General features: G+C 39.6%; 2 protein-coding genes across 6 annotated transcripts; one reads left to right on the forward strand and one right to left on the reverse strand.

Annotated features, from left to right (window-relative positions):
- Positions 1-543: 543 nt before the first annotated feature.
- On the reverse strand, positions 544-13749 carry Rab7 (RAS oncogene family member Rab7). Of its 5 annotated transcripts, none has more exons than XM_022802664.2 (5): positions 13363-13749; positions 3982-4073; positions 3653-3779; positions 3046-3260; positions 544-2791 (listed from the first exon to the last, which is right to left on the reverse strand). In XM_022802664.2, exons 2-5 carry the CDS (start codon positions 4032-4034, stop codon positions 2563-2565), a joined length of 624 nt encoding a protein of 207 aa, XP_022658399.1. In that variant the 5' UTR covers positions 4035-4073; positions 13363-13749; the 3' UTR covers positions 544-2562. The 5 variants fall into 5 exon arrangements, with proteins under 5 accessions (XP_022658399.1, XP_022658400.1, XP_086844174.1 ...); XM_022802665.2 differs by lacking the exon at positions 13363-13749 and adding an exon at positions 13194-13340; XM_086988048.1 differs by lacking the exon at positions 13363-13749 and adding an exon at positions 12654-13013.
- Positions 13750-13953: 204 nt separating this feature from the next.
- LOC111249162 (protein SHQ1 homolog) lies at positions 13954-19418 on the forward strand. The gene is made up of 8 exons (XM_022802663.2): positions 13954-14244; positions 14532-14599; positions 14833-15026; positions 15502-15670; positions 15834-15984; positions 16292-16460; positions 16797-17212; positions 17451-19418. The coding sequence occupies exons 1-8, from the start codon at positions 14170-14172 to the stop codon at positions 17775-17777; spliced, it is 1569 nt and encodes a 522-aa protein (XP_022658398.1). The 5' UTR covers positions 13954-14169; the 3' UTR covers positions 17778-19418.
- Positions 19419-19579: the final 161 nt, after the last annotated feature.

Below are 19579 nucleotides of genomic sequence, written 5' to 3' on the forward strand. Positions count from 1 at the left end.
AAGTCGCAGATTCTTAGCTCGTCTACTGGAAACAGATTTTATCGTGTTTATCTTTTTGATCTTTGTGCTATTGCATATATGAATATGTATGTATATATGAAGCTACAGTTCATAAGAATTTGATAAACACCATACAATACGAAATATGTTTAAAAATATTTATTTTTTTTTATTATAAAAACTTTGCTTAATCTGAATACTGATAATACACAGCATTCACTGACCTAGGTTATGACCGCAAAACCTACTGATAAAACTTTCCACACTAATGGTGTTTGTGCGCTTGTTTCGTCGATAAATCGAAACCGCCAAGAAATGCAGAGGTTTGAATAAACAAAGAGTTTACCTTACGTACGGCAGCTATTCAGTATATAAGAATTTTTTCTCAACTTGAGTTTCTCTTTATTCGTATAATAATTCAATTCTTCAGCACGTAACAAATACTAATTATTATTATTTTGTAAAAAAAACAATTTCATTCTTCGCTTTGAGACTATCGAGCGCACCTATTTACCTTTCCGCTGCAAAATGAAAAGCCCTTACTTAATAATATCAATAGTTTTATTGGGTAATTGTAATAAGCAATCATCATATATTCTCTCAATCTTTCCTTTTCCTAGTATGACCTGATTTCGTTCTTTTCCATTTTTTCCTTTGTTTTCGTGCATATTTATGTTATTTATCGTTCTTATTTTGTTTTTATATTGTCTGTTCGTTACGGTGACATTCGAAATCCTCAACGTCATACACGTTTCTCCCTTTCAATAGAAACCTCATCATTGTTATGCCCGCACTATGCCACTACCACCATGAACAACGGGTCAATAATTTGTTGTAGTAGCTTTTAACACTGTCAGCTTCTGCCCTATCCCGTTTCCCAGAATTGAATGAAATTTCGTCATCACGGTAAGACTTGAAAAAGTTTTTTAGTGGTTATTGATTACTTCATTAACATTACGTTTAGCTTCAGTCATAACTTTTAGTTTTCCGTTCAGCTGTCGTAGTTTTCTCGCTGTCGAATATTCATGTGTGCTAGGTGGCATTTTTCAACGATGTTTATGTTGTTACTTGTCTGTCTTTTAAAATGGACCAAAAGTTTCCTGGGGCCAGTTAATTGATGTCACCTACTTTTATTGAACCCATGTCTGAAGTCCATCTAGGATATATCTTTCTGCTCGTATTCTCGTCTGCTTCTGTGTGCTCTTCTCGTCTGCTATTAATTTTCACTATCGTAAGCAGCGCCATCATTATCACTTTCATGACCGGCGCCTATATCTTGACCACCGTAATCTTCAGTCAGCGTAATATCTGTATATACACACACCTGCGAGCCCTGACTTGTTTCACATATATATATCTGAGATAACCCACGATATAATCTCTTGCGGCCCTTCCGCATCGACCCACCCGTCTTAAGAAATCATAATTGTAATTACGTTACATATATATATATATATATATATATATATATATATATATATATATATATATATTATTATTATATTTTCATCATCTTCGCCTTTTGTTTTCAATCGTTATTATCCGTCTATATAATATTAGTCCTGCGACGACCTAGTTTGCTCACCGTCCTTGTACGACACTACGTCTGTTGTTTTGGCTACTCATACCTTTACATTATTAGATAGTAGATTTATTTGCGCACTATACAGTTTTTTGCAGCCTTCCGTTTTCCTCTTACTTGTTTAGATTTTACCACCAATAATGAGGAGATAGGGAGCAGCTTTTATGGACAAACACCACAACAGGGACCAATCAGGCCTTAGCAAAACTCCAGTGAAAGCTGAAGTCATTTTCTAAACAGACGTGTGTGTTACACCCAAAAACATCTCGTTAACTAATCTTTTACGTTTACAACTGTGAATAGCAACTATCGATTTGCTGTATTGTTTTTGTTCAAATGTACCTAATATGTGTCTGTGTGTGTGTGTCGAAATATATTTTTCTGTTCTTATTACTATGTGTCTTTTCTGTATCTATTCGCCGCAGTAGTTACCAACAAACTTATCAATCATCGTATCATATGATCAAATGTCTATGCGTTCAGTTACCATGGATAGCATCCATCTCTTTCTATAGGGCTGTTTTGGTTCGGCAAACGACGTAGCGGCGCTTTCTTCCCCATAAACTTCCCTACCATAAAGTTATAGCGTTTTTCCAGGCTCTCGCCTTGAGGTTCGATGGCTTTGATAACATTTTATATTTCTCCGTGCGTTTCATGTGCCAAAGAAGCAAGGATGCTCTAGAACAGCAGCTATACAAAGCGATGACACGAGTGCTTCACTTGGGTCGAGATTTTGGGCGCAACAAGGAAAAGTTGCCTTAATCGCGCCGCACTAATTTATTTTCGACAAACCGGCCGATACTCCCCTCAAGCGATCGTATTGTCCGCAATTATCAGCCATGCATTACTCGTTAAACGAATTGCTGCTGCCTCTAAAGATAATTTTTTCTGTGTGTGTCTTTCCTTCACCACGTTCGCTTGCCTAGCTATCCTGCATTACAAATGTGGCCATCGCCCATAATGATAATATGGTCATGACTCTAGCATCCACAGTTGTCCTGGCGCACTCCGCCAGACAGCCCGGGCGACAGTTTAATTTGATCAGGGAATTCATTGTACAGTTCGACCTCGGTTTCCTGAGCGAGGGCATTCCGTGCCACCGTTGCGAACGCTTCGTCGACATGAAGTGCTTCCTTGGCCGAGGTTTCAAAATAGGGAATGCTATTCTTTGATTGACACCACGACTGTGCGCGCTTCTGCATGATAGACCTATAGAAAAATCACAATTAGCAACAATGATACACATGCTACCGTTGATTATACGAAGCACACATATGAAAATCCGTCAACTACACAAACGTAGTTGGTGGCTTTTTAACGAAATGATCATTGTTTCGAAGATGATTACTAAAAAAATTTGATAAAGGAGTAAAGTATTTGACTAGTAGAATCAACAATTCAGTTTCCACTCTGCACGTGCTAATTTTGAAGTGCTTCTTCGAACTCTTGGTCATACAACTAACCGGTTCTCAAGGTCGATCTTGTTTCCAATGACGACGAAGGGGAAATTCTCGGGGTCTCTGGGTGAAGCTTGAATAAGGAACTCATCGCGCCAGCTTTCAAGACTTTTGAAGGTCGTTGGAGATGTCACATCATAGACGAGCACGCAGCAATCTGCACCTCGATAAAATGCCACTCCGAGAGACTGGAATCGTTCCTGTCCTGCCGTATCCCAAATCTGACAAACAAATCGAATACGTATACAAATAACACCATATACAAACCATAAACAAACGATTTTCAGAAAGAAAATATACGGTTGTATATTTTCAAATGTATAGTTTACTATATGGCTGAAATGTTACCGTATTTACACTACCGTACGCATATACAAGAGGAAAGGATAATTATGTACCTCTATTATATTGACATTTCAAACAATAAGAGAGACTATATTCGAAAACAACAAACAACAAAGTACGTCACCTTTAATTCGATTAGATTTAACCTACATACGATATGAATTTAAGAATACCTGAGCGAAAAGAGCGAAAAAAATAAAATGTGAGTATTACATTTCAAAGACGAAATTGTGATTACTAGCTTATATTGTCAATCTATTCCGCTTACCTGCATGGTGACAAGTTTGTTGTCGACCATAACTTCCTTTGTTAGGAAATCTGCTCCGATGGTAGCTTTATATTGTGACGAGAATTTCTTGTTCACGTACTGGTTCATAAGAGACGTCTTGCCGACACTGAAGCAACGACAATACAAATATGAAGCAAGAGAATGGAAAAAGCGAAGAATTAGTAAGCGCAAGGTCTACAAAAGCAATTTTCGTTAAGTCGCCACTTAAATACCCTAATAGCCCGTAGATGTACAAAAAGAACACATAAGACTATGATAGACGAATGGTTCTATCAGCGCACGATTAATCGTGCATCAATGAAGCTTACCCAGAGTCACCGAGGATGATAACTTTAAGAAGCACCTTCTTTCGGGACGACATTTTTGCTTTTGGTCCTGGAGCTGACTGGAATCTAACTTACTGAAATTGGGGCCGACACAAAAAGTAACAAAATCACTGATCAGTTCGGGCTAACGTCTCGTGCTATTGTTTATTGACAGTATGTTGCCAATATTAATATCTGAGCTAAAAATAAGTTTTTATCGGTCCATTTCAATTGATGTGTTACGAGCGTCTAATGACACTGCATGAATGTTTTCTAATGGTTTTATCCTCTCTTTTTTTGATAGATGAATCGCTCCGTAGAATTCTCAAAACTATGATACAATCTTACAGTACATAGGCACAGTCAATTAGTAATAATTTTAATTAATCTTAATCCTCTTAAGAAGGGGAGCTTCTTATCGAAAAGATTCGCTTGAAATCGATGAAATATCTAAGATACATCTTGCTGTACTTCGCGAGACGATGACGAAAAGTGAATCGGACTCGTTATGGGCTTAAAGTGCAACGTTAGCTGGAAATTCTATGGCCGTATAGCAATTGTTACTCTTTAACAGAATGTAAACAAACGTCCGTTGGCCTCATCTGCTTAGCGTAGTACTACTGGTAATAGGTTTCTTACATTAAATAAGCAAATATAAACGAATGTATATCTTAAACGATGATTACCCAGTAAAACTGAAATACTAATGGATGTCGTTAATTCTTCCAAACGTTATCCTTTATAAATTATGCATAAAAACCATACAGAAGTTACACGCGATTTGATTTACGTAATTGTTATCTTACAATTACAATAATTAGTTGAGCTGGCCTTAATTTTACATGCAGTAACGTGTAATGCAACAATCGGTTCAGGGCCTACTTCAAATCGCATAGCCCTAAAAAGGTCTACACACCAACAGCTGTCGCGCTAGCGTACTCAACGCCGTTCAGTTTTACAAGTAACATTCATCAAACGCTTCCAACGCAACTGCTCCAGACACTCTTGTGGGCGTAGAAACCAAGCCGTGATAAACTTTTACCCATAACTATTTATATGTCGTATCGATGGCTTAAGCGAGGGGCCTTGGTTTTGCATCAAAGCATGATGCTGATCTCACTTACGGCAATATACACATCGCACGAATCGCTAGCCAACCGCAGTATTAATAACCGTAGTTAATTTGCGTCGCATTTATTGTGTCCTATTTCATAAGGTAATACATCACGAAATACTAATGCGGGAAGCAAACTGAGTCGTAATTTTTTTTTACCTTAACAAAGCTTCATGTTTGCACAGGGACACTGAATACAATATGACGCATCTTACAAATTACTGAAGTTAAATTATCTATTCTCCTGCTACTTTTAAAAAAAGCTTAGCTTAAGGTATTTTCGGAGATAAATGACTGTGCAGCAATGTGCGAGTCTTTATGTGCCTACACGTAAAGGAAAACATTAGGTATATTCTCAAAATATGATATTACGAGTAACCTATCATTTGCTCGATCCGATTCCTGTAAAGTAAGATATTCTCTCCAAATGCCCATCCTAGATAGTTCAATTATACAAACTATAAAAAGGTACATTTAAAGCTTGAGTAGTCATTAGTAATACAAGCTTTGTGTTTTAGTGTCCAACGTAATAGAAGGTACTCAATAAAGCAATCAATGTTTTTCTTGACTGTGTAACCATCGACACGTGACATATCTGAAACGAGCCTTTATATTAAAAAACATCCTCAAAATCTGTTTAAATTCAGCGACATTTACGGAATGCTATGGCAGCTTTTATAGAGCTCTTACAAAATTGCGGAAGTGCTTCTATTTACGAAAGCTTGGTACAAACAGCTTAAGTAAAGCGTTTCTCTAAAGCTTATGTAGTTTAGCCTTGGTATGTTGAATAGCGGCAGTCTACTTGCTTCAAGTTTAATGTCTCTTAAACAAGTTTTACGCCACACATGTGAGGTTTGACTCTGATGTACCACATAGCCTAGACAGGATTCAATAGCCCTGTGACAGTCGTGGAATCGCATGTCCCTATTAACCTACTTGCTCCTGTTTTTCGAAGGCCAGAAGAAGATCCCAGACGGTAAGCTGAGTGAATATCGCCAAATATTAGGAATATTATATTGCCGGCTACGTAAATACTGTCGTACAATTCTGCTAAATATGAGCGGATATATTCAACACGAGGTAACGTGATGCTGTAAGTCGTAAGTGACAGTGGTCGGCCGATGGCGAGTTGAATCGAACAAAGGACAGACCGATAAACCAAGTATAAATGGAGGAAGAAATCACAGGCAAAAGTATCTGTAGGTTTTTCTGCCTGTCTCTCTCTTCTCTGTAGGAAGACGATTTAACCAGACGGAGTCGACCCAGCGTGTCGCCCTCAACTGCACTAGGTTACTGCCGTCGTCGACGCTGTAGCAGAACGCTTTAGTTGCAACAAACATACGAGATATTATTCGGCACATCCAACAAATCGCTGCTTCGAGAAAGTCAACGTACGTATGTATACATACATAAAGTATTAATACTGCTTAGCTATAGTTGATCTCATATTAGCAGAGCGATGGTAAAAATAAGAGAATGACGAACGCGCAGAAGTTTTAGTGACTGAACGGCTTTTTGAGTGATGACTAAGCACTGTAACAACAAACAATCAATGCTCGGTAACCAGTTCTGATAAATGTTTTGACTTTTCTATATGGTGTAATTCTAACACATGACTAGCCATGAGACGCCAACACGTTTGATAGGGTTTTTAAATGACACGCACGTAAGCAAGAGCTTCTTACAAGCTAACAGCAGGCATATCTGATACGGTGTGCTTTTATGTGAATATACCACAAAGAATGACAGCTAAGATTTAACAAGGTTCGAGGCGTCTGTATGAGCATCGCCATATTGCCAAACATACGTTTGGCTAGCTGCAAAGCCTAGCGATTTGATAGGACAACACTGTTTGCGGTAAGCGCGGCGTGGCTGCCTTGTCATTGAACTGTACCATGGCAGAAACGTTGGTGACGGTTTCAACGGTACAATCACGCAGTTAGCTCATATGATATTAAGTGATTACGGAAACTTCGTGATTTTTACTCATTTTAGTACATGCGTTTGTCAATACATAGATATATAAGAGTACAAGTTACTGTTACCACCGCGAATTAACGCATTGCGATTTTTGATAAACGTTAGGCACAAGAGATAGACTAACGAGTCGAGATCACGAACGCAGACGCGTTTTTTTAGGCTGTGAATCTTGACCACTTGAAGCTGTCATCACAATCACACCTGATGTAGCAAATAGAGCCTAAATGCGCAAACTGTCGTGTACCAGTATTCGTGCACTGGCGCTGGTACTGCGGCCCGTATAAACGATATGCCACTGCTGGTGTAAAAAAAAGAAAAAAAAATAACAAGCAAATCAGACTTCACGTAGCTAGTATGTGTGTGTGAGTGTGTGTATGTCTCTGCGTCTGTGTGTGAACGTGCCTATGTGCATGTGTGCGTGCCTACGTGCGTGTGTCTATGTGTTTCTGTGTTCGTGTGTTTCTGTGTATGTGTGTGTGTGTGAATATGTGTGTAGAATATGCGTGTGAATATGTATGTAGATATGTGTCTGTATATGTGTGTGTACATGTGAGTGTGTATCTGAACGTGTGAGTGCGTACATGTGAACGTGAGTGTATGTCTGTGTGCGTGTGTGTGCGCGTGGTCAGCCAAGAGGCCAGCCACATTTCTCCATTCGGTTTTCTCGTTCTATCAATTGCTGGATATCTCAACAGCTTTTTTTAAAACCAACTTCTAGTGAATGTCAGTTACACTGCACAAGAAAAAAGAGCTTCTGCTCTTTCATTCGCAGAAACTCAGCTTCTGTCGCTATGGTTGAGAGAACATGACATGCACAACGAGCTACTTAATTTGTTGACACGATTGACGTTAGGCAAAAACTATATCAGAAATTATGTACAGCCCTAAAACATTACACACGATAAGTACTCCCACGTAACATTATCATAAAAAGCCACACAGCTGCACGCTAAACGATTTATCAGACGAAAAATCTATATAGGTTCTGCTCGACTAACGCTTTGGAGACACAACGAAACTGACACGTATTCTTTCAGTGTCGATGGATATATGCTCTTGACATATTTCACACAATCGCTTGAAATCTTCCTAACTGGTTCGTGTTGGGCAGCTTAAGTATTGAATGGCACAACTTACTAATGAAGAAATAATCACAGGACAAACAACAACACGCATGTAGCAGGCCAAAAACGAGTAAAGGTACATGGGACCGAGGTCGGCGCCAGATTTCTACATCGCTTAGGTACAATAGCTATATTCGTTATATTAAAACAAACGGCAGCTTCGCGTCGTCGTTTTGACCATTGCTGATTGATAGCAAATGACTACCTTTATGATGACATTTGAGACTTCTAAAGATTGATCTGGGTTGTTGGCCACAAATGGGAACATACCAGATTAGCTTACTCTGGCCTTCTACTGCATATTTTTCGGGCCCTCCACACCATAGAAAGGAAACACTTCCTAGCTTAAAGACCAGCGAAATGTTACTAAACTGCGATACATGTAATCATTATAAGCTAGCCTACCTTCAGATATTTGTAAGCAATCGTATGGGCTAGTAATGGCTTGCCCTTCCATTATGACTACAGCAAAAACGCACTCGCTTCACCTTTTTCGTCTGTAACAATATTTAGGATTTCAAGCTACGCTTATTAGTCAGGCAGTCATAATCGTCTCCTGTAGAAGCATATGAATATATTTCAGCGTTACGGTTTTGGTTCTTGAAAACGATAACGATGTCGGATGGATTTAGGACTAAAGAGAACGCGCAAATAAGTACAATAATTGACAGGCCAGTTCTTCAGCCGCAACAGACGTTAGTATCGCCAATAAACACCGTAATTTGACCTATTTGTTTTGTTAAAAATAAACATCACTATCTAAGTATGTATTTACAGAACGACCAATGGTACTGTGGGAGCTGTAGCCTTTAAAATACTACGTATCTCTGTAGCTGCTAAAGACTTGGTAGATTCAATACTTTTACAATCAAAATGCGTCACAAAGAGACAGAAGTTACACACAAACCAGCGCATACCTCAGTACGTATTTCTTTAGTTGTTTACCATACCTGCTGTTGCTTTGGAAAAAAGCAGAAGCATTGCTGTGCTGTGCGATCCTTTTTAGTATCAAATTCTCTTGCCAATGTCGTCAACATTAACAAAGCTAAAACAACAACGCCAAGCCACAGAATTTTTAGGCCAAGCTGATGGAAAAATGGACTTGAAGAGGATAGGATCAAATCAGAACTTCATCAAGACACTGTAATCGTAAGGGTTGAAAATGAAATGTATTATAATAGTCATCGCACATACGTGTTCACTAAAAACATCATCCATATAAAAATCTATGCAAACAGAAATAAGCAACTAACTAAATAGAAACGATAATATTTATGAAAAACATCTATGGGACGGCTTGTAATAGGTCCAGAGCTAACTGCACAGGTCTTTCTGTCGACCACGGTAAGAAATATATTGATTATCCTGTGCTGCTCGCTGTGATCTTAAGAGCTTCCACACAGGTGCATGGAATTGTACAGGAAAAAACTTCTTGCCATCTAATGACTATTTACATAGTAAACGCTACTCACGCTATGATTCGTAGCACTAATAACTATAACTAGACAAGTATCATTTGACTACTAGTGCTGACTCTACTAATGAACCACTCCGTATTTGTTTCCTTTCCTCAGACACACGAAAAATCTCCCAATTCATTCCTGTTCATCAGAAAACCAATCTGAATAGCAGCGATTATATGATCTACGCATGAACCTTTACGGTGGCAAGGAAATGCAGTCTTTCTTGAGAATGCAACCGCCAACTCTTTCGCTTATATCATATGAAACTGTTATATTCGAAACAATTGAGTTTTCGGCTATCGTGTCATTGTCCCCGCCGCAGTGAATACAAATACGAAATAAAGCGTTTCTACAAGGGCTCAATGGTAACGCGGTTGCTTTTAAATTTTAGGGATTGGTGAGGAGGTCTAGGTTCAAAATTGGGTGTGTACGTTTTTCATATAGTGTTGGAAGTGGCCAGCCGTCTAAAATGGGTGTAGGCAAATAGTGCTGGGTTGGTGCTATTACTACTGTTATTATCACTGCTATTATTTATTAGTAAAAAAAGAAGTTGTGAAAGAAGAGGGAAATCTATAATCGCTGTCTATATTTATATGTACGCACCGGCTCGATTTCTGTAACATCATTCTATTGTGTTCCCTTACACACTAACGATGGAATCGCTTTTGATAAAGACTGCCTTTTTGTAGCTAGTGAAGTCGTCGTCTGCCATTCTTTCACTGTCGATATCGTGCGATAGCGTCTTTTGCCCTATGCCCTTTTCTTTTTCCCGCGTTAAGACACTTGCGTGTCGCGAGCTCACACATAACTTTAGTGAATGGCAACAGAAACAGCCATAATGCCAGTGACTGTTGCACTCCGCCTAAAGTCACACAGCATCATCTATGGCGTTCACTATACGTTTCCGAAATCGGAAAGCAATTACCAAGCTATTAATCGATACTATCTATCAGGATATCGCAGAAAAACCCCCTATTGTATATAGAAGAACTAAAAGGGATCAAACGAAGTCCAGATACACGCCAAACTTAAACAGTGAAGGGCCGACAGTTAAATACAAGTCACGTTTCGAATCCTTTAGCGCAGCTTCACATTTTCTGACTGCGAATAAATATTACATAAACCCTCGTAACAAGAAGGATAGAAAGGATTCAAATAGACGCAGCGGCTAAGAAAGCAACAGCCACTTGACCTAATTGATGCCCACGAGTACAATGGTAGCGTTGGATACACATACTTGTTTATTATTTGGAGTAATAATAATGACAAGATAGAATAATACGGATTTTGCCATTAGGCGTAATCAGCACTTAGTAAGTAAAATAGCTGCAGGCTTTGCCTGGCACTCAGACTGCAAAGACAGAACCACATTCTGAAGCGAAATTACATTCAATTTTGAAGGAAGGGCACGCGTTTATACATTGCCTTATAACATGGCGCGAACCTTTCGTGCCTCAGTACGTACATACATATCTACATACGACAGGCTATGTTTAACACTGAGTCCAATGTGTTTATAAGTCTGTAATACTATGTTTGTAGCTAAAGGGAACTTGTTTGTCGATCCAACGAATCGTTGACTAGGAGATGTGAGACAGCTCGTTTGGTGCACGGTAATATTTGCGATCCTTCCCAGTTGCCCGTTCAGCTCAGCAGCAAATGCTATTCCCTCCAGCAATCTGTTCATACAGTGTTCGTAAGACCGACTCGAATCTGTGCATTTGGCGGACAAACACTCCCACCTCACCTAGTTTAGCTGATTGTTGGCCAGCTTGTCTGTCGGTCGCTAGCGCACACAAGCTAACCAGTTAAAGCCTTCTTTATAACGACGCTTCTGTATTTACTAATACCCAGTTCACCTGTTCCGCAGTTGTTTTTGTATGCCGTCTCTGCCGTTCATTACTACAAAAATAGAGAAGCAGTTGTACTGTCAACCTTTCTGTACGTTACACTAAAGGTAATCGTTACACCATTGCGGTAATCGTTGCAAATTGTATTAAGAAAGACGTAAAACTTTTAAGACTCCAACGAAGCGGTAGGCGAGAGAGCCCGGGGAAAAGCGGAGCGATGAGAGAAACACCAACAACAAGTCAATAACAGAGGAGCGAATCGAATAAACCGAAGTGCTTGTCGCCAAGTAAGCAGACGCACCACCATTTTCGTCTGTGACTGACAATGAACTGTTGATGCTGTTCAGCAGTTTGGACAGTATGCTATCAACAAAAGTTGTGTAGTCAAAAGAAATTGGCAGGAATGGCACTAAAGTGACCATAATGCTTTAATAGAAAAGCGAATTTTGGCGCTGTGATCCACCTTTACATCAAGTCGATTCCAGGTGCCTAGATATCTGACGACTGGCACTACTCGAAGGCGCGGTGGAGATTCTGAGAATTTGTTCGAATAGGAATCCAATAAAGTAGGATCGGTTCGGTGTCGGGTGAGATTATGAGATCATCGATGAGACCAACGAACAACAACGTGAAGGAACAATAGCATGTTTTTTGAAACAGACCAATTCAACCAACCCTGAGCTTACCTTACGGGCTACCGCTGGCACTTTAGTTAGCCATAACATTCTCTGCCTTGCGTTGGACTACTGACATGAGCTTAGCTGAACAAGAAATAGCGAGAAACAGCAACTGATTTTACATTAGCACACGATCGATCATAATCACAACTACTAAATATTCATAGAAATAACATTGCTCTAGGGCTGGAACCGAAGCAGACTACCAGACACGCACTCAACTGCTGCCTTAATAAATACCACTGGTAATGCTCAATCAAATGATACCAACAACGATAGCCGTCATCACCGGTGGTTACTTGCGCTGTCGTACCCTTCGCCGTCGCCTTTATCTTAGGGCCTTGATAAAACCACCGACTAGAATATGCAGTCGACGCGTAGCTTATTGCAGAGCACAAAGAAGTTGATGATTGTGGCTGGCTGGCTGACTCATCGATAGCTAAACACACGCACAAAAGTATACTCACACTGACACACGGCCAGAAAAGCAGACACATTAAGGAATACTGCGATTCCTCTCCATTGACATGAGTGGAATACGACACTGTGGTAATAAGCGTAGCAACGGCACGGTGATGATAGGGAAGACGGTAATGCCGCTGATGACGATATACAGCAAACTAATCGATATTATCTGCCTGTATACTATCTAGATAACGATTCGACATCACAGTAAGTCCATGTGGCCAGAGTACGACAAATAATCCACCCAGCAGCATACCGCATATGGAAAATCGTTACAGACAATTAGCTACACTTAAAGAGTCGCTGCTCTATAGAGAAAAAGATAATGTTTAACGTAGGGATAACACACAGTATTGCATCAGCGGCATAATGACGGTATAATGACGGCGACGCAAAATTACGAACGAAACATTACGTTTATCGAAAAAAAGAGTACGTCGGAACGCACTGTACAAAACATCGCCAATGTTTCAGCACGCAAATACGAACGAAGTTGTCAATTTTTACTTGCTCTTACAGATGGGATGCACAACGACACTCACACGCACAGAGACGACTTGATATAAATTTAACCTAGCTATTCCGTCTCGATTTCGTCGCGGAAACACACCAAAATCAGCGATAGCCATCGACTGAATGGTTTAGCAGACCGCTGCTAATGTGGGGAGGTCAGTCAGCAGGTCTGACGTAGCACAGCAGTTAAGTACTCACCTGGACGGAAAAGTGTAGCGACGACTCGAGGGCGAGCAAGTGAGCTAGAGAAACCAATGTCGAGCCGCCGACAATTGACAGAGACGCGTACCTGCTAGGAACTATATGACAGCACGTCTCAGTTCATCACGAGCTAACCAGTGAGGTCACCGATATCACCACGACCCACCACTGTCACAGCCAACGTCGCTACCGGCAACGGCAACCACGCAATTCACTAGCACGCACACAAAATCCAACTAACAACCAATCAAGCTGCGACTACAGGTAACAGGAAAAGACATCGCCATCAGTACCAGTCAACACTTATATCACTTTCTTTACCACATTTAATTCTGCTGAGGCACTTCCCACTAGATCGCACAGTAGCAGCAGCGCTCTTCCTGAGCAATACAAGATGGCCGACTTATCCACTAACGACCAGCTCGACGACCACCACAGCCCTTGGCAGCAGCACTACCATTACTCGCCGTTCACCATAGAAGCCGTTCGCGCAGCTGCTAAAGCATTCCATGGCGCATATCTGGCGGCAAAATTTGAACCTTTTGGTGACAGCAGCATTGGTCTAGTTCAACTCGAGGACGACATGACAAGAAGCAAGTGTAACGAGTGTGTCTGTGTCTATGCTGACAAAAAACAAAGATGGCGACCCCCATATATCACTGTTGTGGCTCTACGGCTGCTACAGTTGCAGCTGACCAAAAGCAAACAGAGCCTTGAATGAGAGCCTACGAATAGCGACGATAGTGTGGGTTCAATACGCACTGAAAAAACACGATTTACTGTTATATACAAAATAAAAGGAACATGTTGACTCCGGTGTTCGAACTAAAACAGGATAGCGACACAGTGTTCCTGACTATAAAAGCACCGTATACGAACGTGAGTACTGGGTATAATGGTACCAAGGATAGTTCATTAAAAATATCTGCTAGGAATGGTCAGAAGAGAAATTAGAAGAAAATATTAAATGATATGAACAAATAATTGGTCTGCTTGCAAGTCAAATTGTAATCACTGCTGAATTTAACTGTAATTCTTGCGGAGCTTGCTTGAGTGGTCTATCATTTGTGATTGACAGTGATTGTGGTTAAAAAAGAAGCTGGCTTTGAGCTTCTTGAGCTATCTATTTTAAGATGATCTACTGATATGTATATATATAATTACAGATAAAGAAGTGCGATATCACTGTGATCGACGATGAGGTAAAATTCTATTCGGACCCATACTTTCTCCGGTAAGAGCACACCGGTAAGAAACACAACGTATACGGGGGTTCCGTTGCAGAGGATAAAGTAGTCTGTTACTATCGATAAACTTCGGATGATACCGATAATGCATACTTCAGCGCAGATCGACCGGATTAGCTTTCCAGGAATTATAAGTGAAGGCATTCTGAATATAAGAAACGGCATAAATTACAGCAATACTAATTTGTTGAGATATGTATTATATTTCTTTTCACCACAGATTAAACCTGCCGGGAAACGTTGTCGAAAACGGTAATGCGACAGCTAAGTACGACGCGGACACAGGAACGTTTGAGCTCGTGCTCCCAAAAGAAATTCCAGGGGAGCATTTCAAGGATCTCGACCTGCTCACAAAGTTGTTGGCTCCTAAGGTCAAGCCTTCACAACAACCTTTCATTGAAAATATCGAAAACGGTACCGTAAGCTTGCTAGCGTTTACGTACTTAGTACTACCACGGGCAGTGTTTAACGCTTTAGCCAATTACAAACCGTCTCATAAACGATATAGTGAGCTATCCAAGAAGTAGATTCTTGTGGACACAAATGCGACATTTACAACGAACGTATTATTGAGTATTTGCGGGCTGCTGTATCTACTGAACTTTGAGACGTGTGTCAGTCTGTTTAAGTTTTCTATCGAATAGCATTTCAACTGGTATTCGGTCATATGTCAAAGAAAACTAAACAACATAGTCTTATTAAAGCAGTAAGAAGAGCCGTCAAATATTAAACTAATTGTTATTATTATTCATTATAACGATGATTTCATACAACGTGTATATTAAAAAGAATGCTAGTGGAAATATACTTTTTCCCTATCTCTCATTTTGGCTGTTTTAACTGTATCACTTTGGTGTTGTTATTCATTTACTCGGATTAAAACTCGTAGCTCCAAATGAGGTACTTGACGACAAAGATGGAGATATCTGGCAAGTGGAGCAGGTTCCATTTGATGAAGGAGCAGCAAGTCTGAATAGCCGGGCATATGGGTTCAATCGTAGCAAAACTGGTGTCATTGGCCGAATGCAGGAGGATCTGCCGAACGTATGCGATATCCGGTATGTTACGAATTTTCTAGAAAATAATGTACTGTAATGCTTTTCTATCTGACGGCGGAACTAGGGGGAATAATGTTTCACTTTATCTGACATATATTGCTTCAACGGCAACTAATAGTCATGATATTAGAATCAGCGAATTATTTGTTGGTGTCTAATTCAGAAATCCGGAACACAAATCAGTAGAGGAGGCACGCCTGGAAAGATTAGAAAGGGAGAAAAACGATTTTGACGATGACCATTATCTCCATGACTTTTTCGATGAACTAGGAGAAATCGAGGAAGTCCGCACGATGCAGCTCGATTTTACAAAGGTTTGAACATTTTTGAAAATCATCCATCGTTACATTCATTAGGGCATACGCTTTCAGCAGTAATAGTTTTGTTGTAGTCTATTGGGTTAGAAGAATCTTATTATATATTTTATAACGATGATGATTTCATGCACAAAAGATAGCGTTCTCTTAAATAAAACGTTCGACTGCTATTTTGACTGTTGTTCTACGAGGTATAAGCCTGTATGAATGGCATACTCGTCTTTTATCCAGGTATCGTTGGTAATTTTCTAAATTTTACCTTCGACATACGAAATTATTTATATACACATTTCCTTTATTACAGGACTTCGAGTTTGATGCGAATGAGCGAGAATTGCTGACGCGATTATCTGCCCGAAGTTATCTTATGACAAAAGGAGACAAGCTGAGATGCATTCTTGGTCTTGTAGACTTAATTTTTGCATGGGCATATCATAACCGTGTCAGTGAGGGCGAATTACACTCCGAATCAGGTGCACATTTTTATTATCATTTTTATAATACTACATTTCTAATTGACGCTCAGAGTGTCTGCTGCAATCTTTTAAATTCTTCTTTTCTCTCTGGATTTGCCTTGAATCCGTAATCAGGATTTCTGACTCTGTACCTTCGAAGACCGCATATTGTCACAACAATTTCGATTTGGTCTTTCTATTGCTCTTCACTACTGGGTGGGTCAACACTGACAAAAAGCGAATGAATTTGTAGTTTATGTGGTATATTAAAAATAAGCAAATTGAATAATGGATGAGAGAAAGATTTAGGTCTTTAAATATCTTCGTTGTTTGTTTCATATAAATGTATGATAGGTTGGACGATGGCAAAGCTTTCATCGACGCTCTCATATTTTGAGGAGTTTACTTCGATGAAGTCTGTGATGAACTCCTGTGTTCGGCGAGCTCTAATCTACCCTCTATATCGTCATTTCGATCTGGCTTTGCAATGTTGGGTGGATGTTGCTGATATCTTTCGCACAGGACGAAAACAGCTGCTTAAGTGTCTCCTCGATATCCATAATGCATTGAAACGCGATGCGGATGCTAGGTATATTCTCAATGAACTCTACATCAAAGACTATATGATTTGGCTTCAGAGACAATGCAAGAATGAGCGATTGCTGGAAATCGCTGATAAGATGAGACAGACCACGGTTACAAAGGAGGAACTGTGTCTTGATCTTGTCCGCTTAGAAGAAGCAGCTAAACTGGTGGATCTTGAGCAGGAGGTAAGTTGAAAAGTAACTAAATTACATGTCGGAAACTTCCGTAATATACAACACGTATCTTTTTATACTTCATCGTATTTTAGGTAATTGCTTTGACCTCGGGTGGTCATTTCATTTAATACAGCTTTGTATCGCCTAGTTAGGCCTTCTAATTCAGCCCCGAATTTTCATGTTAGTTGGTTACAAACTATAACTTTTTCGCGCCTTTTCCATCTTTTGCACGATCATTACTATTCAGATGGAAAGCCTGTCTACTGGTAGCAATGTTATGCCGTCGTGCGTACAGATGGTAAATGCGTTGGAGGTAGCGGCTGAAAGTGCTCGAAATGCGTTTGAAACTCAGCTTCCAGCAAATGCAATTGAAATAGGAGAGGCGGCCGGTTTAGATTCGGATGATGAAAGTGAGGCTGCTTCATCGACTTCAGCAAACGACAGTGACGACTACGACAGCTGTGAGGAGTCGAACTCTTCAGATGCCTGCACATCATCAACATCGAACTCATCTTCGTCGACGTCCGAGCCGCAATCACTTGAGTCGGTCCCCTCTGTTAACAGAACCTTATAGGTAAAAGCTTTTGGAACAGCTGAACCCACTATTCTGTTGTAACAACAGTAGCTTCAAAGCGTTGCCCTGGAGAGGTTGTTGAGTATTGTATTGCACAGTGGCAGCTATTTATAGTATTAAAGGTTCGGTGGCGATGCAATACCGTTGTGCAAAAGCTTGATAACAAGGATTGCGGGACTCGCAATTCGTCGTTAACGACACTTTCCTAAAGGTTCCATAGCATGTCATTCCACGTAGCATTTGTATACAGCATCCTAGTTAATCAGCCCATAAATAGTGAATCTCTAGCCACTATTAATTATCTCTTAAGCTTCAGCTATTCGCAATAGTTAAAGCTCTGCCGTTATATGCCTATAACAATAATAGGGATAAAAAATATGATCGTTAACTAATGTATTATCGGTAAAATGTGGTAAGAATTGTTGACAGTGAGAAATCAAGAACGTGCGAGTAAGGCTTACCTTTCGCTAGTGGCACTTGACAACTGCCGTTACTTGATACAAGTAAGAAGCAGTATCACGCATCTTATCCAGAGCAAACATGTATGTGATTCGGTTTAATTTTTTGTGCGCGCGTTGTCAATAAAAAGACAATCGATACATAATATATATCGTCTTTTTACTGACAACGCGCACACAGAAAATTAAACCGAATCACATATATATCTTGTTGGTAACATCGATAAACTTTTCGGTAATTCACAATGATAATTATTTTAATTAATACTATTCGGTGTTGGTATGAATTGTTGACTGATTTGAAGGTCAGTGCGTTCTTATACATTCTTGCCGCTTGCAGTAACTTGCCACATATGAGTTTGCACTAGGATGGCAGTTCATATTAATACTAATAATAATAATACCGATAATTTACATACAATATTAATAATAAATATATAAATGTACAATAATATTTCACGTACTATATTTGTTAGTACCACTTTCTTCACGTAATTTATCACATTCGCCATAATTATAAACCCACATTGTCAGACCACTGTAATCGGACCTAGCACAAATTTGTAAATAACTTACTCTTGTGTTCACTGATTAGGTGTATTTGAATTGGGTTAGTCGTTTGTAAAGGAACCTAGCAGGCAGGAAGGAACCGCATTAGCCATATCTGATATGAATATTTACTCGTTATTCACTATCGTAGTAAAAAGTAAACAGCTAAACAAAACGAAAAAGATGATATTAACTTATGCATAATTGAAGATAATGTGTTCTTTGTGTAGAAATGGACCGATTTAAATACTAATCAAAATAAATCATTTTTGGATATTTAGGGCCCAACGTAAAGCTCAACGGAGCCAGTCTTGCCTAACTAATAGTGAAACTACAGTAGACACATTTGAATACAGACATTTGCATAAAGTAAGCAGTCTTACGTAAAAAATAACTAAAAGAAGGCGAAATAAGATGGAAACCAGTATAATGATTGATGTAGGGTGTGTAGGGTCAAATCTGAATCGACGATGGGATCAGCTAGGAGCCGGCGTGTTTCTAGACACACATACGACTGTTAGCTGCTATAGAAAGCCACGCCTTTTAGCCTTCATAACCGATGGCGATGCAGGTACTGTACGGTCCGTAGGTACATCTAATCTGTTCAAATTTAATAAATGAGCTTGAAGAAAGAGCAACCGGTTCTCATTATAACTGTTAATCGTGGATGTCATAGTTTAAGGAAGTACATTTTTTAATTAAACAAAACAATGCTTCAGGCTCTAGATAGAGAAACCACTAGAACGTTATCTAATTTTTCCTTTTTGGGATGTGTTACTGTGTTACGACTGTATT

The sequence above is a fragment of the Varroa destructor genome, unplaced genomic scaffold, assembly GCF_002443255.2.
Source record: "Varroa destructor unplaced genomic scaffold, Vdes_3.0 BEIS01000004.1, whole genome shotgun sequence".
NCBI classification, from domain to species: Eukaryota; Metazoa; Arthropoda; class Arachnida; order Mesostigmata; family Varroidae; genus Varroa; species Varroa destructor.